Here is a 21148-nt window from a genome sequence, read left to right on the forward strand (position 1 = left end):
CTATAGCAGCTCTTGGAAGGTAATACTTTCTTCCACTTTTACTTTTTCCTCTCTTTCCAGGAAGGTGAAGTTAACAGTGAAACCTTGATGATGGTAGAGACACAAGGTGGAAGGATAAAGGGCCTGTGAATCACCAAGTAAAGTGAAGTCATCTGCTGGTTGAAAACACACACTTCAGACACATGCAGAAAAAACCTCTGTTGTATTTGAATGATGACATTTGTTACAACTGTTCTGTCTCATTCCAGTGAGTACAACTCTCAGAGCCTTAGTTTTCTTATTTAAAAAAAAGGGAGGATATCAATAAAAGTGATCTCAAATAGTTACTGTGAAAATTAAATAAGTACTATAACTAAAGTGTTTAGAATGATTCCTGACACACAGTAAATATGGTATGTGTTAGTATTAAGATTGTGTGCATGCACACATACACACACGAAATTTATAAGAATATTTTTTGTTTTCAATATCACAGCAAACATTCTAAACAAAAGATTGGCTAATTGGTAGATAGAATTCAGCAATACACTGAAAGAAGAATATAGCATGGCCCTCGGTTCAGTTCAGTCGCTCAGTCATGTCTGACTCTTTGTGACCCCATGAACCGCAGCACACCAGGCCTCCCTGTCCATCACCAACTCCCAGAATTCACTCAAACTCATGTCCATTGAGTCGGTGATGCCATCCAACCATCTCATCCTCTGTCGTCCCCTTCTCCTCCTGCCCTCAGTCTTTCCCAGCATCAGGGTCTTTTCAAATGAGTCAGCTCTTTGCATCAGGTGGCCAAAGTATTGGAGTTTCAGCTTCAACATCATTCCTTCCAGTGAACACTCAGGACTGATCTCCTTTAGGAGATCTCCTAGGTTGGACCTCCTTGCAGTCCAAGGGACTCTCAAGAGTCTTCTCCAATACCACAGTTCAAAAGCATCAATTCTTCAGTGCTCAGCTTTCTTTATAGTCCAACTATCACATCCATACATGAACACTGAAAAAACCATAGCCTTGACTAGACGGACCTTTGTTGGCAAAGTAATGTCTCTGGTTTTTAATATGCTGTCTGCTACTGCTGCTGCTAAGTCGCTTCAGTCATGGCCGACTCTTTGGAACCCCATAGACGGCAGCCCACCAGGCTTCCCCGTCCCTGGGATTCTCCAGGCAAGAACACCGGAGTGGGTTGCCATTTCCTTCTCCAATGCATGAAAGTGAAAAGTGAAAGTGAAGTCGCTCAGTTGTGTCCAACTCTTAGCAACCCCACGGACTGCAGCCTACCAGGCCCCTCCGTCCATGGGATTTTCCAGGCAAGAGTACTGGAGTGGGGTGCCATTGCCTTCTCCGATTATGCCATCTAGGTTGGTCATAACTTTCCTTCCAAGGAGTAAGCGTCTTTTAATTTCATGGCTGCAGTCACCATCTGCAGTGATTTTGGCACTGTTTCCACCACTGTTTCCCCATCTATTTGCCATGAAGTGATGGGTCCAGATGCCATGATCTTAGTTTTCTGAATGTTGAGTTTTAAGCCAACGTTTTCACTCTCCTCTTTCACTTTCATCAAGAGGCTCTTTAGTTCTTCACTTTCTGCCATAAGGATGGTGTCATATGCATATCCGAGGTTATTGATATTTCTCCCAGCAATCTTGATTCCAGCTTGTGCTTCATCCAGCCCAGCATTTCTCATGACGTACTCTGCATATATATGTACTCATGCATATACAAGCAGGGTGACAATATACAGCCTTGATGTACTCCTTTTCCTATTTGGAACAAGTCAGTTGTTCCATGTCCAGTTCTAACTATTGCTTCCTGACCTGCATATAGATTTCTCAAGAGGCAGGTCAGCATGGCCCTAGAGTGGTTTATTTTAAAAATACCAAAAGTTCAATATTAGGAAACGTTGTTAATATCATTCACAATTTGCAGTGAATAGAAAGGAACTAGCAGCAGTAGTTCCTTTCTGACTCATAAGTTAGACTATTAGAAAAAGGCTCACCTCCTCACAAAAAGAAAAATTATTCCTAACTTATGACATTTGTTACAAATGTTTAACAAATGGTTTTTTCAATAGTCTATATCATTGAACACAGTACATTGAGAGAAGTAGCTCAGATGTTAAAATTCAGTTTGTTTATTATTGTTGTTGATTTTCTATCAGAGTTTGGGGTAGTGTTGAATTTAAGTTGCCTAAATTCTGATTATGGATGATTTTTCTAGTATCAGAGTCCAATACTTATGTATTAATATTAATAGTAGCCCAAGACTAGAAATGTAGTATATAAACAAACATTTCTTTTATACAAGGTACTAATTAACTACAAATAGAAATTTTTCCATTAATATTTATTTAATAGCTTTATATACAGTTGCTTTGAGATTTACATGTACCACCATATACAGGAGCTGTTGATTCCTCCATACCAAAAATGTGTTTTTCATAATTGATGTCATAACAAAGTGAAACTCGTGTTTCTGAAAGGTTTAACCCAGTCTACCATTTCTACCTTCGGTATGTTACAGGATAAAATGCTCTTTGGGCAGAGAGATTGTATCCTTGTTGTATACTCCTTGCTGACACTGGCTTTGTTGTTGTGCTCTCCTGAGTTTTAGGCCTGGGAAGAGATTTTGGCTTGCTGAAATATTCTGCAACAGGTATTTTCGTCTGATTTCTTCTTATAAACAATGGAGGCTTGCCCTCTGAAATAGAAAAAGTCTCAATAAGACCATAATTGAGACATCCAAATATAGTAACTTCTGTCATGTCTTAGTAGCAAATGACATACAAAAAAAAAAAAAAAACAAACCTGTATGAAGTTTAGGTGATTCAGATATACCCAAATTTCATAAAAATTATTTATTCTCATCTTTATTACCACCTGCTCATCTTTAATGGGAGAAGGCAATGGCACCCCACTCCAGTACTCTTGCCTGGAAAACCCCATGGACGGAGGAGCCTAGTAGGCTGCAGTCCATGGGGTCACTAGGAGTCGCAGACGACTGAGCGACTTCACTTTCACTTTTCACTTTCATGCATTGGAGAAGGAAATGGCAACCCACTCCAGTGTTCTTGCCTGGAGAATCCCAGGGACGGGGGAGCCTGGTGGGCTGCCGTCTCTGGGGTTGCACAGAGTCGGACACGACTGAAGTGACTTAGCAGCAGCAGCATCTTTAATGAGCTATTTGTACTACAACATGCAGGATATGTTCTTTCAGTTAGAATCAAACATCATTTTGGTAGGAACCATTTAGAGCTGGTGATGGGCAAAGAATGGGGCCAGTGAGAGAAAGGTGAAGTATCTACAGTCCTGACAGACAAAAAAGCAAAGCAGACAAGCAGGTTAAAACAAATGCACTGATAAGACCTTCCCAAGGCCTGCATTAGCTACATCCAAGCAGAAAGAAGGATTTGGGGAGACACTGAATACCAGATCGGGAAAGGAGTACATCAAGGCAGTATATTGTCACCTTGCTTATTTAACTTATATGCAGAGCACATCATAAGAAATGCTGGACTGGATGAAGCACAAGCTGGAATCAAGATTGCTGGGAGAAATATCAATAACCTCAGATATGCAGATGACACCACCCTTATGGCAGACAGTGAAGAAGAATTAAAGAGCCTCTTGATGAAAGTGAAAGAGGAGAGTGAAAATGTTGGCTTAAAACTCAACATTCAGAAAACTAAGATCATGGCATCTGGACCCATCACTTCATGGCAAATAGATGGGGAAACAGTGTCAGACTTTATTTTGGGGGGGCTCCAAAATCACTGCAGATGGTGATTGCAGCCATGAAATTAAAAGACACTTATTCCTTGGAAGGAAAGTTAGGACCAACCTAAACAGCTTATTAAAAAGCAGAGACATTATTTTGCCAACAAAGGTCTGTCTCGTCAAAGCTGTGGTTTTTCCGTAGTCACGTATGGATGGATGTGAGAGTTGGAGAATAAAGAAAGCTGAGGACCGAAGAACTGATGCTTTTGAACTGTGGTGTTGGAGAAGACTCTTGAGAGTCCCTTGGACCGCAAGGAGATCCAACTAGTCCATCCTAGAGGAAATCACTCCTGAATATTCATTGGAAGTACTGAAGCTGAAACTCCAATACTTTGGCCACCTGATGTGAAGAGCTGACTCATTTGAAAAGACCATGGTGCTGGGAAAGATTGAAGGCGAGAGGAGAAGGGGACAACATAGGATGAGATGGTTGGATGGCATCACCATCAATGGACATGAGTTTGGGTAAATGCCAGGATTTGGCGATGGACAGGGAGGCCTGGCGTGCTGCGGTTCATGGGGTCGCAAAGAGTCAGACACGACTGAGCGACTGAACTGAATACCTATAGCAAAGGCTAAGGGGTATGATTTGGGGGGTTGTATATAAGTATCTAGACATGGTAAAATATATTTGAGACCTACAGATAAGACATGAATAATAGAAGTCATCACTGTCAGGATTTTATGGTCCTAGGGTAAAGAATTTGTTAGGAGGAGTCAGATACAATAGACCATCCTTGGAGTGTCAGAGTAAGTGAATGTTTTCTAATTTCTAAACTATTCTTATTATTGCCTCATATTAGCAAATAGCACTTCTTTTGGGTTTGATTAACCCCAACAGAAACCGCTGGGGTTTAGAGTGACCTCATGGATCTCTTAATCGATTGCTATATCATTCCTGATGTAAGAAGGACTTGTAAGACAATTTGAGGCTTGTAGACATGCTTCATAGTGGCTGCTCTGTAGTCACTGTTGCTATGTTTGTTTTAAAGCTAGGAGTTGGCGGAACCCACGGGGATATTTCAATTGGGCTGTTTTGGACCAAACCAGGGCTTTCCACAATTCTTGATAAGTCTTGTTCCCAATTGCAGGCTGGGGCTGGGCTTCTGACAGGGACACAAAACTGCTGCTCTACTGCTACTGTATTCAAGCTGTGTCTCAGGCATACGTTGTGGCTGACTGCCAAAATGTTACTGTTTTCTCGGGCTGACTTTGTTTCAAGTGAAAATCATTTAGTTCAATGACAGTTAAGCTGTGAAAAACCCAAACTGATACCACTGTTTTTTTTTGTTAGGTCAGTGCAGGTCTCCTCTGGTCACTGGATTGAAATGACCAGACCTAGAGTTCCTGCTGTCTTGCTTCTCAAATAGTGTGATGAGGCACTTTGCCTTTCAAAACAAAGTCAAAAACAGGTCAGATTTACCTCTACGAGAAATTCAGCAGATGCTGTCCCTCAAGAGTAGCTGTAAATCACTATTGCATTATACTCCCTTTAAAACCATAGATCCGTAATACCTGTGTCTCCAACTAGTTAGATACTTACTGGTTTTCTTATATCAATTCGGTAATTATCACAAACTGTACTTAACCTTTCAGTACTTCCTTATTTTCTTCAGCTCCTTGACTTGACACTCTAAATCAATTAGAGAAACAAAATGAAATTCACAGATACAAATATTTTCTATAGACCGAACCATCATCATCAAGCTAAGAAATGTATGTTTCTTAAATAAACATCTCTGTTTTTTGATGCAGATAGCATTAAATGTACTTTCTGATGAAAAATTCTTCTGACTTGGAGTAAACATATGAACAGTACATCAGATATTACTCACTAGGGTAGAGAAATTGACCCTATCTCCCAGTCTCCAATTGTATGGAAACTTCAAGGTGGCAACTGTTTGCAATGTAAAATTCTTCTCCATCTTAATGCTTTTTAAAGTGACATATTACTTGTTTTGAATATTTATTTTCTCCAAATTTAAGATTTACCCAACTTTTGCTTTTAAAGCAAAATGATTTTCTCTCCCAGCTTAAATAACATCTTACTATATTCTTTCACTATGGTGTTACACATAAATATGTATTTTCTTCTGTCATTAAAATTACAAGGCTTGAGAAAAGTTTCTGCTGAAATAATTCCTAATTCCCTTAATAGTTATTTTTCCCTCTGGTAGCCCCCAGGCATATGTCAGGGGAAATTAGGTTAAGCAATATATTTTAATCCTGCATTGTTCTAGACAGAAAGAAAAAGTGATACCTATATGATATGCATTCTTGCAAAGTATACAGTAACAATGAAGTTTTGGTTTTCTTTATTGCTTCTGTTTTTCAGTAAACTGAGAACCACTACATTTTCTTAGATTTCTGGGTGGCTCCTCTGAGTGGAAAGGGAACTTTTCTCAAAAAGATAGGTTGTTGAGTAAGGAAGACATGGCCTCTGCCAAAATGCTCTAAATAGTAGAATTTAGAATGATTTCTTTCATTTTCATAAAAGTAATATGTAAAAACAAGTACATTGTTTTCATTTTGAATAAGGAGGATACTTAAAACTTCAGCAATTTTAGTGTTTTGAAAGATAACCAAAAGGGAATTTAAAGTCTTTATGAGCCACATACCCCATAACTGGCCATCAAGCCTGATTACCTCCTCTGTTGATGTCCTTCCCTAGAACTGGTTAGCACCTTTGATTTTGCTGATGAATTTGAGGGTGACTTGACTTTGGGTGGCCTCCCAGTCTCTGCTGCTGGTTCAGCTGAGGTGTTTCTTCTGAGACGAGTTAACAAGTTTATCTCAGCCAGTTCAGCATGAATCAAAGCTGAGACCCACTCTTTTTCTGATTTAAAAAAGAGAGGGGTCATGAAGGTTGTACTTATCACGTTGGCTAGAAACACAGGATTAGTTCTTTCACCCAGCACTCCAGTGTGAAAGGTAGCTTGTTTTCTGTGTAGGCACCTTTGTGTGAGTTAACGTTTGTATAGAAAAGGTGGTTCACATCAACCTAGTTTCTCTCCACCTGTGATATGACAGACTACTCAGAATAGTTAACTCATGGGGGTACTTGTCCCTGAGTGGCAGTGGAATAGATTTTAAATATTGAGTACAGAATCCAGCCTTACAGGCCACTGCCAGATAAAAACAAAGATACCTATAAAAAAACTAAGTACAGGATAAGCTCATGAAAATTAAAACTAATATTTTAAATAATAGTTATAAGCATCTCTGAAAAGATACATATCAAAGCATTACTAAAATGGTGTCTGTGATAATTTTATTTTTCTTCTTTTTTTTGGTCTGGCTCACCTTTTTTTTTTTTTTTTTTAACTTTACAATATTGTATTCATTTTGCCATATATCAACATGAATCCCACAGGTATACACGTGTTCCCCATCCTGAACCCTCCTCCCTCCCCGTACCCTCCCTCTGGGTTGTCCCAGTGCCCCAGCCCCAAGCATCCAGTATTGTGCATCAAACCTGGACTGGCAACTTGTTTCATATATGATATTATACATGTTTCAATGCCATTCTCCCAAATCATCCCACCCTCTCCCTCTCCCACAGAGTCCAAAGGACTGTTCTATACATCACTTTTTTTTTTTTTTTTTTTTTTGCCCAACAGTAAGCACTCATTATTTGTATAAATTTTTTAAAGTTATATTCTTAAAAAGGAAAAAAAAAAAAAGTAAAAACTCCTTACCCCCAAATACTTCTCAGTTGCCTGCCAAGTAATCTTGAATTCCTGAGGTAAGGTATTCCAAATGCCTTTAATTCCATTTAAAATTATTAATCTGTCCGTAACACATGGGTATCTCCTAACTCTGATTACTATAGTGATTTTCAAAGGGTGCTCCCCGGACCAGGCTTATCAGCATCACTTGGGAACTTGTTAGAAATGCGTATTCTCAGGCCCCATGCACCTCAGAAGTTTTGCCTCAATTCAGTCAGATAACCAGCTAGGTTTGAGGATAGCTGCTCTGTGTTATTTATGGTTTTCCCACTTGGGACTGGCATATATTTTTCATGGAACAGAACAAAAAGAGCCTAAAGGAGGCTGGGAGATGACTGACTTGATTGTTTTGGTGAGGAACTGGCAGAGGTGTTAGAATCTTTAACTTGGAAGGGTGTGCTCCTGCCATCCACATTGAAGAGGGGAAACAGGCTGTGCTGAGGGCTCCCAGTAGGCCAGAGATATGCTCAGGGAGAGCCTGGGTGCATGGGCTCGCGAGGAGAAGCACAAACCAGCTCTGGACACAAGTGTTTCACATCACCCACAGAAGTTCAGTTTGGGGCGTGACCAGCTTGTGTGCAGTTGCATATACAGGACTCTGATACTGAACACTAGGGAAATAAAATTGCAGCATTATCTTTGCAAATCCAAGGTAGAAAACTTCAGACATTGGCACATTTCCTAGTTTCTGGCCATAAATTGAGCTCAGTATTCACAAATACATAATCTCACCTTTTGAGCTTGCATGGAGCAGCCACTGTAGAACTTCTGCCAGAGAATCAGTGCGTAAAATGTTACACAGCTTTTCCAGAATCTGACAGAGAATATTAGGGTTACATAGTGAGCAGTTTATAAGGTTTCCTTTACTCTCTCCACAATCTTGTCTTCCCAAATGTAACTCTGTACACAGTATTCAAGTCAACGGGGATTTTAACTTGGAAGCCAGATTTCAAATAGGAAAAAAAAAACATCTTCAGTACAAATACAGTTGACTCTTGAGCGAGGCAAGGTTAGTCTATTGCCAACCCTCCAGGCAGTCAAAAATCCAACTATAACTTAGAGTCAGCCCTCTGTATAGGTGGCTCCCCCATATTCTAAATTCCACATCCATGGATGCAACCAACCATGGATCATGTAGCACTGTCATATTTACTACTGAAAAAAATCCACGTATAAGTGGACCTATGCAGTTCAAACTCATATTGTTCAAGGGTCAACTGCAATAGTTTAGGTTAAGCCATGCAGTTTTCTCTTGTTTTGTCTCTTCAGTACCAACATCTTATGGAGGAGTGATTCACTTTTCTTCTCTTTGGGAACTGATCCTTTCCTACTGCATCTTGGGATTCTCTGGTCACAGAACTGCCCCATCAGTTTTGCTCCTCTCTGTAGTGAGTGAACCTAGCTGGATTCATCATCGTTCCTCAGGCCCCAGAACACAGTGATTAGCCCAATGGGATAGGAATATAATTCTCTTTAGTCAGTCAGAATCCTTCATTGACTTCTTTTTCATTTGGCAGCTAACTGCTGTGTTGGTGATAGAGGAAATAATAAAAATGGACTATCAGATCAGATCAGATCAGTTGCTCAGTCGTGTCCAGCTCTTTGCAACCCCATGAATCACAGCACGCCAGGCCTCCCTGTCCATCACCAACTCCCAGAGTTCACTCAGGCTCACGTCCATTGAGTCGGTGATGCCATCCAGCCATCTCATCCTCTGTCGTCCCCTTCTCCTCCTGCCCTCAATCCCTCCCAGCATCAGAGTCTTTCCCAATGAGTCAACTCTTCGCATGAGGTGGCCAAAGTACTGGAGTTTATTAAAAGTTCAAAATATTAAGCACATGTAATGTTTCCAGATTTACCCTAAATTGTATCTGCTTTTGGAATTTAGACATACCTGAAATTTAAACCTGTCTCCTGAACATCAGTCTTATCTGTGACCATAGACATACTCTAGGTAATTTGAACCCCAAATACCTAAAACTCCACCCATCTTTTTTCTTTATAAAACTTGCTCCAAACTTGCTGTCCCTTCTGGTTCCCCATCTCAGTGGACGGCACCTGCATACGTTTAATGTATGTCCAAGCAAGACCCTGGGATTCACCCTAGATGACTGCCTTGTCCTTTTCTATGTCACACTGCCAAACAAGTTCAGTAAATTCTTTCTTGTAAATATGTCTCAAATCTCCATTTCTCTTTATCCCCACAGCCTTGCTTGACACAGTGTAAACCATCAATTCTTGCTTGAGCTACTGAAACATATTTTTTCCTAGACTTTCTGCCTGAAAACTTTTATTAAAATACTATTAATTCAACAGATATCAATATTTGTGTCTATCATTGATTTAGGTGCTGGAAATACAGAATTTAAAGGGCATAAAAATCTGCTGTCCTGTATTCAGCTTTGTTTTTTTATTAAGATTCCTGTCCTTGATGCCTTATCCTAGAAGAAAACAAATTAAATTTGTTTCTAATTTCATGGCAAATCAATGGAAATGGCAAAAGTAGAAGAATAGCCCTGTGGTATTTTCCAGGCCACTCTGCCTCTCACGGTTTTGTCATCAATATAGTGATTGCACATCACCCCTGGCTTCTTCTAACTCATAGGTCATTTACTGATCAGCTCTCAAAGAATGTAATTAATCATTTCAGTGAAAGAAAATAGAAGATGTCTTCCTCAGAACCCTGCTTTCTCTTCATTTTTATTCTGGAAAGCAGTTATAATAAGTGGTGATAAGTAAAGTGGGTGATTTTGATCTACTGAAATTTGATTTTAGAATTTGAGAGTGTAGATCTAGATTAGCCACACATGTGGGTCAGAGCCCCCTATTCTTTTTCTAAGGTGTGACCTTTCTGGTGTCTCAGCTGTATCCTTGGTGTGTTCACCAAGGTCTCTCCACTCTAGCAGATCACAACTCCAGTATCTTTAAGCAGCACATTCCCTCCCATTAGCTGTCTTCTGCCAGGTCTCAGACTCCCATCCTATGCAGGTGCAGTCTGTATTGGGCTAAAGACTCAGGCACTCTTGTACAGATTTCTGAAGCTCATTCTCTGCACAGGTACTTCTTCAGTATCTGAATTTGCAAATTCCAGCCACTTCCGCATCCCCAAACTCTAAACTCTCTTTTCTCTACCTAGTGAAGCTCTTACTCCCTTTTTGGCCTCCACTTTTCTGTGCCGTGATTTAGGAATGTGTCCCAGGAAGAAATCTGCAAGTAAAAAACAAGAGCAGGCCTTGGATTTCAGGCTGAGTAGTTTTAACTCAATTCAGTTGTCAATGGGAACCATTAAAGAGTTTTAAGGATGCTAGTGATGTGATTTTTTTGTACATTCATGGTGTTCCCAAGTTATGGATTTAATAAACCTGCCTCTTACTTTGATTTCCTGATCCAGATAGTTTGGTATGCAGATGGTGTTCTCTTTGATGGCAGTCTTGGTACTCGTCACCTCTGAAGAAGAAGAACTAGCAGTAGAGCATGACTTTGGAGTCAGTGGTGGATTTTTTACCTTCATTTCATCCTAAATCATAGGTATAATATAATCAATATGCATCTGCATCCACTTATATTTTCTATGAAAATTGAATGTAAAATGAGTGAGAAATGTTGTAACTGAGACACATACATGAAAGTAAGAAGAGTTTAGTTTTAATCCTCCCTTAAAAAGCTCATTATCAAATATTTGCATTTGAAGATGGAACAAATTAATGATATGTTACTTACCTTTTATAAAACCATTTTAAACCTTTGGTTTAAAAGATAATTCTGTAATGTTTAATGTGTAACCATCATTTATCCTGCTGCTTCTGGTAACAGCCGACTCATGACACATGAGATTTTCTATTGAGATTGTTCTTTTATGACTGGAGAAAGTTAGCCAAGAGTTTTTATGCTCTCTGTGAAGAAACTACATGGTATGAGCCACTGCTTCCTGGCTCTGCTAAATGACAGCTGAGAGCTGGAGAATTGGAGGAGTAAACTCAGTTACTTCCCTTGGTTAGTTGGAAAAGGAAATAGAAAGGCTATTTTTTTGTTCTGGGAGGTGAATATACTGTTTGCAGTCTTTTTAAAAAAACTGTATTGTCTATTCCAAGAGAGGCTTTTTCATCTTCAGAAGAAAGTAATACATAAAGGTACACAGAAGCTGGTAGCTGAATGTGTCAGCTAGGGACTGCAGTGATTACAATCTCCAGAGCAGTATTCAATTGTTGATGTTTAATGAAAATAAGGGCTTCCCAGGTGGCTCAGTGGTAAAGAATCCATCTGCCAAGCAGGAGACATGGATTTGATCCCTGAGTTGGGAAGATCCCCTGGAGAAGGAAATGGCAATGCATTCCAGTATTCTTGCCTGGGAAATCCCATGGACAGAGGAACCTGGTGGGCTACAGTCCAAGGGGTCACAAAAGAGTTGGACCGGATTGAGCAAGTAAACAACAACACAAGAGAAAATAAAGCTGTATTGTATATACATATTGTAAATGCACTCTTCTGTTAAGGTTTATTATGCAGACTTATTGTTTAGGGGAATAGCCATATTATATATATATATATATGTATGTATGTATCTATATACACACAGATTTACATAATGTATATATATGTGTATGTGCATGTATATATTTATGTTCAACCCTGCACTGAACACAGCTAAAATGGTAGATTAAAATACTTTTTAAGTTTAAACTGTTGAGGCATGAATAACTTGGGAATTAATGGGTCAAAAAATAAAATAGAAATGAGACACTTGAGGTGTAGGGTGTACAGTAGCCATTTTTTGCTGAGATCATTGTCTTACTCCAGAAAATGAAAACTTTCCTTTTGACAGTCTTAAAGTTCCTGAAAGACGGGACCCAAATAAAGGCCAACAAAGATATACACCCTCAAGGTCAAGGTGACCTAGAAATGCAAAGTCCTTGAAGAAATATAGCCTTAGATCAAGGCTTGAACTTGGGTAAATTGGTCGAGGCTGGTAGGGCCTCAGGGTTCCTACAGAAGCAAACACCAATTCTCTGGAAGAAAATGCATATATCATGATCTTCAGATTCCTATAAATGATTTTTCATAAATAATGTCTAATAATTAAATCATGAGTCAAAGAAGAAATTATAATGTGAATTAGAAAAAGGACTTGTCATCAAGATGGCTCCTTCTTACAAAAACACCAGAATCACAACTAACTGCCAAACAACCATCAAAAAATTAAAAAAAAAAAATGTAGGGTGTACCAAAAAAAAAAAAAAATACCCTATACACAAAGATAAAGAAGAAACCACAACAAGACTGTAGGAGGGACACATGCGATAAAATCAAATCTCATATCCACAAGGTGGATGATCCACAAACTGAAAAATAATTATACCACAGAAGTTCTCCCATAGGAGTGAAAAGTCCTGAGCCCCACGTCAGGCTTCCCAGCCTGGGGGTCTGACAACAGTACGAGAAGGCTCCAGAGAATCTGGCTTGGAAGGCCAGTGGTATTTGATTGCAAAAATTCCACAGGACTGGGGGAAAAAGAAAATCTAGTCTTGGAGGGTACATACAAGGTCTAGTGTGCGCCAGGACCCAGGGAAAAAAGCAATAACTGATAGAAAAAGGAGACAACCTAGAAGGGTGGGATTGTGTGGGGAGGGGATAGGGGCTCGATGGGAGGAAGGGTTAGGAGGGTGAGGACATTATACTTATAGCTGATTCATGTTGTTTTACAGCAGAAAATAACACAACGTTGTAAAGGAGTTATACTCCAATTAAAAAGTAAATTAAAAAAATAAAAACCATAATGTGATGGAAAAAAGAAAATCAGTAAGGTTATCGAAGACTTGAGCGACATTATTAACCAACTTGACCTAATTGATATTTATATAGCACTCTCCCAAGAACCAACATTCTTTTTATAGACATTCTTTTTATAGACAATGTTCAAGAGTGAACATTCTTTTTATAGACATATGGAAAATTTATCAAGGTTGGGCATATTCTGGACCATGTAACATATCAATAAAAAGTTTCAAAGTAAAGGGTGTTCTCTGACCATAATGGAGTTAAATTGGAAATCAGTCACATAAAGATAACTTTAAAATCCCCAAATATTTGGAAATTAACGTAATTTTAAGTAACTCATGAGACAAGAGGTTTAAAAGAAAGTAGGTAGTATGTTGAGCAGAATGAAAAGGAAAACTCAGCAAGTAAAATTTGGAGGATGCAGCCAAAGCAGTGTTTGTAGAAAAATTATAGTAATATATGAAAGTGAAAGTGGAGAGTGAAAAAGATGGCTTAAAGCTCAACATTCAGAAAACTAAGATCATGGCATCTGGTCCCATCACTTCATGGGAAATAGATGGGGAAACAGTGTCAGACTTTATTTTTTGGGGCTCCAAAATCACTGCAGATGGTGACTGCAGCCATGAAATTAAAAGACGCTTACTCCTTGGAAGAAAAGTTATAACCAACCTAGACAGCATATTGAAAAGCAGAGACATTACTTTGCCAACAAAGGTTCGTCTAGTCAAGGCTATGGTTTTTCCAGTGGTCATGTATGGATGTGAGAGTTGGACTGTGAATAAAGCTGAGTGCTGAAGAATTGATGCTTTTTGAACTGTGGTGTTGGAGAAGATCCTTGAGAGTCCCTTGGACTGCAAGGAGATCCAACCAGTCCATTCTGAAGGAGATCAGCCCTGGGATTTCTTGGGAAGGAATGATGCTAAAGCTGAAACTCCGGTACTTTGGCCACCTCATGCGAAGAGCTGACTCATTGGAAAAGACTCTGATGCTGGGGGGGATTGGGGGCAGGAGGAGAAGGGGATGACAGAGGATGAGATGGCTGGATGGCATCGCTGACTCGATGGACGTGAGTCTCAGTGAACTCTGGGAATGTCTGCTGTCCTCACTTAAATTCAGCATTGTACTAGAGGTTAGTCATTGCAGTAAGTCACAAGAAACAAACAAACAGCATGTGAGTTTGAAACCATAGGAGAAAGATTTTTAATTTGGGATTTATAAAAATTGTACATTTTGATTCTTCAAAAGACACTAATGCCTAAAAAAACAGTAAGCCTCAATTGGAAGAAAACATTTGCTAAATGTATGTGTGACAAAAGAATTGTATCTAGAATATATAACAAATGTTTAAAACTTCATGATAAAAAGACCAACACCCCAATTGAAAAAACTGACAAAATATTTGAACATATACTTTACGTAAAAAAAATACATGGATGGCAAGTAAAAACATGAAAACATGTCATTGGACAAATGTAAATTAAGACCACAGTGAGATACCATTGCACACCCACTAGATTGGCCAAATAAAATATTGGTCATATTAAGTTTTAACAGGATACGCGGGAAAGAAAACCATTATGTATAACTGGTGAGAATGTAAAATCCTACAACCACTTTGGAAACTTTGGCAGTTTCTTAAAAATTTAAACATACATTTGCTGTAAGACCTGGCCTCCCTGGTGGTTCAGACAGTAAAGAATCTGCCTGCAATGCAGGAGTCCCAGGTTTGATCCCTGGGTTGGGAAGATCCCCTGGAGGAGGAAATGGCAATCCACTCCAGTATTCTTGCCTGGAGAATCCTGTGGACAGAGGAGCCTGGCAGGCTACAGTCCATGGGGTTGCAAAGAGTTAGACACAACTGAATGGCTAACACACACACTACTGTAAGACCCAGTCATTCCACTCCTACTTATGTACCCAAGAGAAAAGAAAATATATATCCATACAAAGATTTGTACACAAATGTTCATATCAGCTTTGTTAAAAACTGGAAACAACGTAAGTCCATCAACAGGTGAACATATAAACAAATTGTGAGATACCAATATAATTGAATACTACTCAGCAATAAAAAAAGGAATGATATGCATAACAAGATGAATGAGTCTTAAACATGCTGAGTTAAAGAAACCAGATTTTTTAAAAGATCACTGTAAATTTCATTTACCTAAAATCCTAAAAAATGCATGGTAATCTTTAGTGACAGCAGATAAATGTTTGCCTGTGGGAGGGCCAGGGTCATGAGAAAACTTTGGGGAGTCTTTATTCTCTTGATTTCAGTCTGTGAATAAGTATGTCAAAATCTGTCAATCTGAACTCTTTAAAAATGTACATTTTATATCATGTTAATTATACTTAAAGCTGTAGAAAAAAAATATTGTGAAAAACTCTTTTCCAGAAAGATATGTGAAGAAAAGGAGAGGAAATGATAGAAGTCAAAACCAAATAGGTAGCTATAAATAGTTGTTTCTTTACCTTTTTAATTACTAAGGGATTATCACTGGAAGTTTTGAAGCACTCCTTGACTTTTCGACAGGGCTCTGAAATGACAGGAAAAATATATTTATTTAGATCAAACTGAAAAATAATTTCTACCACATGATACATCCATCACTTGCTGAAATGGATGAGAGTACATCTGAATTTCAATTAAAGTCAACCCAGGTATCTGTTTATAAATACTAGAAAACCTACAGGTAGAATTGTACTTTAACAACATAATAAAAGTGTATTTATAAAATGAATTCTATGCCCATGAAGAAGCGATAAAGAAATACTACAAGAACTTTCTTGATCTGGGTAAACTGGTTCTTAAAAAGTATGTATTTCAGTATAAGACATGTTTTCTTTGTTTTCTGTCCATATGACTGTCACTTTCTCTAACTAAAGAGATTACATGTGTACTCTTTGCCCTGTAGACAAAAAGAGATGTGTGTTGAGTTATAATTACATTCTTTATTCTATGTACTTCATCTGTCTTGCAACCCTGCCAATTTCACATAGCCATCTAATTAAATTACCCTTAATTACACTTAAATTTTTGCTTAATTTCCCTTTGCATTCATTTAAATATACATTCTGTGTGATGCTGGTTTTTTTTTCCCCCACTGAAGCCATAGTTAACAAAACAATTTTTTAAAAGCTGAAAAGATTTTGTGCATATACACAGTAGTAACTGAATTCTAGCTGAGGAAAGATTTTTTTTTTTTTTAATATGAAGTTACCTCTCTCCAAGTAGTGAGAAGGAAGTTATGGATAGTGATTCTGCTTAGTGTCCACTTGTGGGAAAGAGAAACCTCTCATCTATTTTAAGCAAAAATGTAAATAATACATAGAATTTAGCTGTTTGTAATATCATTACAGTTGGAGCAGTGAACTCTTTTTATATAGATTTTTCTTAATTGGTGGAAAATTGCTTTACAACGTTGTGTTGGTTTCTGCTGTACAACAATGTGAATTGTCATATACATACATAAATTATTACATATATAAAAATTATATATATCCCCTTTTATATAAATATATATATCCCCTGTATAGTCACAACAGCATGAATTGTCATTAATATATATACATTATTATATATTATATATATAAATTATTATATATGTATATCCTCTTCCTGTTGAGCCTCCCTCCCCTCCCCTCTCCCCACCCCTCTAGGTCATCACAGAGCACCAGGCTGGGCTCCCTGTGTTATATAGCAACTTCTCACTGTCTTACACATGATAGTGTATATATGTCAGTGCTAGTCGAGAATAGACTTATGGACACAGTGGGAGAAGGTGAGAGTGAACTCTGTCTTGATCTTCACAAATCACTTCAAGAACAACACCATGTACCTGACCCACCAGGGCGGGCACAGCCTTTATCACAGTTGGAGGAAGGAAACTCGGGAGGCCATGGCCATGTCAACTGCCGTCACAATACCCGTGAGGCTACATCAGGCATTGGATCACTGTTGCAATCAGAAGATCACCACATCTGCTGACTTTGCCTTTTAACACTCATAAATCCAGTATCTGAACACTGAGATGCTGTCTTAGGAAAACTCCACGTCTCCAGCCACACTTGATAGCAGACAGCAGCTAAAAAGATGACTTTAGCCCTACGTCTGCAGTATAAGTCTTACCAGATGGCAACTCCTCATTCTTGTCAAGGGACTCTTGCAAAAGTAATCTGTAGGTTTCTAGGTTCTACAATACAAGAAGGGACACTAGAAAGATGTTGGAGTAAGTGGATTTTAATTCTTCATTGCTGCTGAAAAGGATGAAATGAGTTAACTCATGTGAAGACTCTAGAATGGAATCTATTCGTCTTACTGTTACCTTTTAGAAGATATATGTGTTTTACCACATTATACCAAAATATTTTTCATGTGCCCTGAAAGTGTTAGTAATAGTTTGTAATTATAAAGGACAGAGGGAAAATTACTGGATATAATTTCTACCATCTAGAACTCCTTGTACAACATAATGATTTGATACATGTATATTGTAAAATGATTATTAGTTGCATATTTTTTCTTGTAATGAGAAATTTAAAAATCTACTGTGTTAACTTTCAAATATATGATATAGTATTACTAACTACAGTTATCATGCTGTACTTTTGAGTAATCATTTTATATTTGACTTAATAAGCATGAATTAATTGAATTAAATGTTTGCTAAAGATCAGGTCCTGTTCCAGGACCTGGGAGAACAGTAAAACTGGGCCCTGACTTTAAGGAGGTGACCATCCAGTGAGGAAAAGGTAAACATGCCATTCCATCCTCACTGCATTTCCCTTACTCAGTTTTGGTCTGGAGGAGTTTCTCTACCAATGTTGGCTAACATTTTTGGTCTCTCTTAGGTACTTTTGTAGGGCTTAGAGACTAGAACCATGCCAAATTTGGCTTGGGCACAATGAATAATAATGATCATTTAAAATCATATTTATTAACAGTATTGAACTGAATTGAGATTAGGTAAGTGGAAATTTTTATAATGAATAACTGTTTCACAGTAGGAAAATGTCATGACTATTTAAAAATGACTGCAGCTATGTGAGCAATTATATAGATATTTTCCCTCCTGAGAGTTGGCAGGAAGCCTCAGAAAAGATTTCATGAATTGAGAGGGACTCACCAGAATGAGGCCGTGGGGGCACTTGGACCCCGTTAAGGGCTGGCGAGACAGGGCTCTCCGTGGCCACAGCACTGGGTGGGTAGCTGCATCTGGCATATGGTATCTCATCTTTCTGCGAGTGGTGGGACTGGCCAACACCCCACAATGTTCTGAATGAGTTCTCATCATCATTCACATTACAGATTGGAATGTTATTCAAACCTAAGTGAGTACGGATAAGAAGAACAAACCACCAGGTTAGGTTTTTGGCAGGTTTTCTTTGAATTCCCAACAATTTCCAAACTAGATATTATAAAATGTATGTAGTAAAGATGTCAGACTTCAGATTTTATGAACCAGTGCTGGGTGGACAATCTTTAGAAGTCAGTGTAGCAAATTATGTTTGCAACACATCCCTTCTTAAAATGTCCTGCCATCTTGTTAGCTTTGAGAACTAAGGCCCACATCTTTGAACTTTGGTCTGGGAGTTAAGTGGAGTAGATTTACTGCTATCCCAGACAGACTTCTCATTTCCCATGTCTTAATAATGACTAAGAGGGACTATGTTAGCCCTCTTCAGGAATATCAGATTTAGATTTTTGAAAGCATCTAGAATGTCTCAATGTAACAAGGCCCTGTAAAAGACATACATTGGCTCTTCTGTGCTGGCAGAAGAGAGAGTCATTGGAGAGGAACCGGAGGCAGGACAAGGTAAGTTGTGTGGGAAGGAAGGAAGGAAAACCTAGAAAAAAAGGAACCTCCTTCCTCAGAGCCTTCTGGGTTCATTCATTCTCCTATAATAGCTATTTGCTTTTGGCTCATATTGAATTATATCCAGGCCCTCTTTTTAGTATCAATGCCATGTTATATAAAACTGGGCAGCTTAGGAAGCATATGTGTGCAGGACACAGCTCTGTTAATAAGTGAATTATGAGAGACAGATGGCTGCTTTGTTTCCCAAGAAATTGCACAAGAAGCTTCTGGATAATGTTTTGCAGTGAGAATTAGTAAATTTGACTAGGATTATGGTATATACTAAAAAGAGAAAATGGCCAAGGACTTACCTGTGAAGGGATTCCAACATTTACTGCAGAATTAAAAAAAAAAAAATAGAAACTACAGGAATAGGGAAAAAAATTTAGGAGTATACAGTGTGACCAAAACTAAATTTTCAAAATGATGAAGAAAGAGAGGGAAAGGTGGAGAGAGGGAGGAAAGGGAGAAAGAGGAGAAAAAAGAAAGGATTGAGAGAGAATGAAAGAGTGAATGACATGCATGGTTCTCCAGGCTGGTATTTAACATGTAGATGTTAACATGACTGTACAGGTTGTCAAAAACTGAGATACTTTCATACCACTGGGTCAGTTGCTGCCCTGAGCTTCCTGAGTGGCCCCTTTGGCACCTCTCCAGGTCCCTTTCCTATCAACCAAGTAACCCAGGGGTAAGTGCCTGCACAGGGGTTGTCTGCAGGCCTCTTCTGCCCTAGCTCCAGTGCTGGCATCTGGGCCAGCAGTCAGCGCCTGTGCCTCACCAGTGGTTCAGCATTTTGAATAACACCCCCGTGTTTACCGACTAGAATCATCAAGTAGTCCAAATGTAGAGGAGAGAGAGACATTCTAGGACTCTGAATTGCCTCACCTTTGATGTGGCAGACCCTTCTGGGATGAGGAGTGTGCCTGACTAGAAAACAGCTTCCATTTCTAGCTGAAATATGGCTGCCTTTGCTCTCAAACTGAGGAGCAGACATCGGGGATTTGAGGCTCATGTTCACAGAGTGTTGGTTTCCTCCTCTCCACTCTTGCCACAAAAGGTCTTGGAGTGTACCTTGTTAACCTCACTTCCAGAGGTGCTCAGACCCTGAAATCACAGCATGACAATCGTTTAGACAAAGGGTTCTAGACATTTTCTTGCACATCAAACGTTTCTCCATCATCTTTGTTTGCCCTGAGTTGTCTCTTAATGTCAGAAGAAAGACAATAAGAATGTTACTTGTTAATGTGAGGCTAATTTTACTTTAAGACCAAATTTTTGTAAACATTAAAATCAAGATAGACATAAGCGGAACAGATAAAAATTTTTCCCTGCAAAAATTGAAGCACTTGTGAGAAACGTAAAACATCACCAACATAAAATATATGACATGGTTATCAATCAATTTTGATGTAATAAAATGTTAACTTTAAAATACAACAGCCACAAATGTGCTTTACATTCAGTTTACTGTAAATGAGGACTTTTCATATTGTACTCTTAAGAAAACCAGCATCTTAAATTTGTATCTTCTGAGAGGATGGTAAAATTTGAAGGACAAAAAAAAAATCCAATAGCAAGAGAATGATATTACATCTACAGATAATAAACTGGAGAGTTTTGGACATGTTATTTGCTGTATTCGGTAATATTTAATGATTTTTCTTCAACCACTCAACAGTTGTTTATTAGACCCAGTGTCATAGGCCTAAGAGGTAAAAGATAAATAAATAGCCCACTTAAAAACTGGGCAAAAGATCTGAACACCTCATCAATGAAGATTCTGTCCATGGGATTCTCCAGGCAAGGATACTGGAGTGGGTTGGCATTCCTTTCTTCAGGGGTCTTCCCGACCTGGGGATCAAACCTAGGTCTCCTTCATTGCATGCAGATTCTTTACCATCTGACCCACCAGGGAAGCCCATCAAAGAAGATTATCAGATGGCAAATAAGCATTCATATGAAAAGATACTCAACATCATTTGTCATTAGAGAATTGCAAATTGAAACAACAATATGATAC

At 38.7% G+C, this 21148-nt stretch overlaps 1 protein-coding gene across 17 annotated transcripts in view; it reads right to left on the reverse strand.

Annotated features, from left to right (window-relative positions):
* Positions 1-2331: 2331 nt before the first annotated feature.
* C7H4orf17 (chromosome 7 C4orf17 homolog) overlaps positions 2332-21148 on the reverse strand; it is an 87938-nt gene continuing 69121 nt past the window's right edge. For 12 of the 17 annotated variants that reach the window (XM_044946180.1, XM_044946177.2, XM_044946175.2 and 9 more), the window contains 8 exons: positions 20014-20232; positions 18397-18597; positions 15743-15807; positions 10866-11009; positions 8225-8306; positions 6411-6600; positions 5354-5397; positions 2332-2688 (listed from right to left, as the gene is read on the reverse strand). In XM_044946180.1, coding sequence (XP_044802115.1) covers positions 2492-2688; positions 5354-5397; positions 6411-6600; positions 8225-8306; positions 10866-11009; positions 15743-15807; positions 18397-18597; positions 20014-20140 — 1050 coding nt within the window. In that variant the 5' untranslated portion in view covers positions 20141-20232 and the 3' untranslated portion in view covers positions 2332-2491. Of the gene's footprint in view, positions 2689-5307; positions 5398-6410; positions 6601-8224; positions 8307-10865; positions 11010-15742; positions 15808-17399; positions 17464-18396; positions 18598-20013; positions 20233-21148 lie in introns of those variants that run through there. The other 5 variants (XM_044946184.1, XM_044946183.2, XM_044946186.2 and 2 more) reach the window with 5 other exon arrangements.

This window comes from Bubalus bubalis, chromosome 7 (genome assembly GCF_019923935.1).
Source record: "Bubalus bubalis isolate 160015118507 breed Murrah chromosome 7, NDDB_SH_1, whole genome shotgun sequence".
Classification (NCBI taxonomy): domain Eukaryota; kingdom Metazoa; phylum Chordata; class Mammalia; order Artiodactyla; family Bovidae; genus Bubalus; species Bubalus bubalis.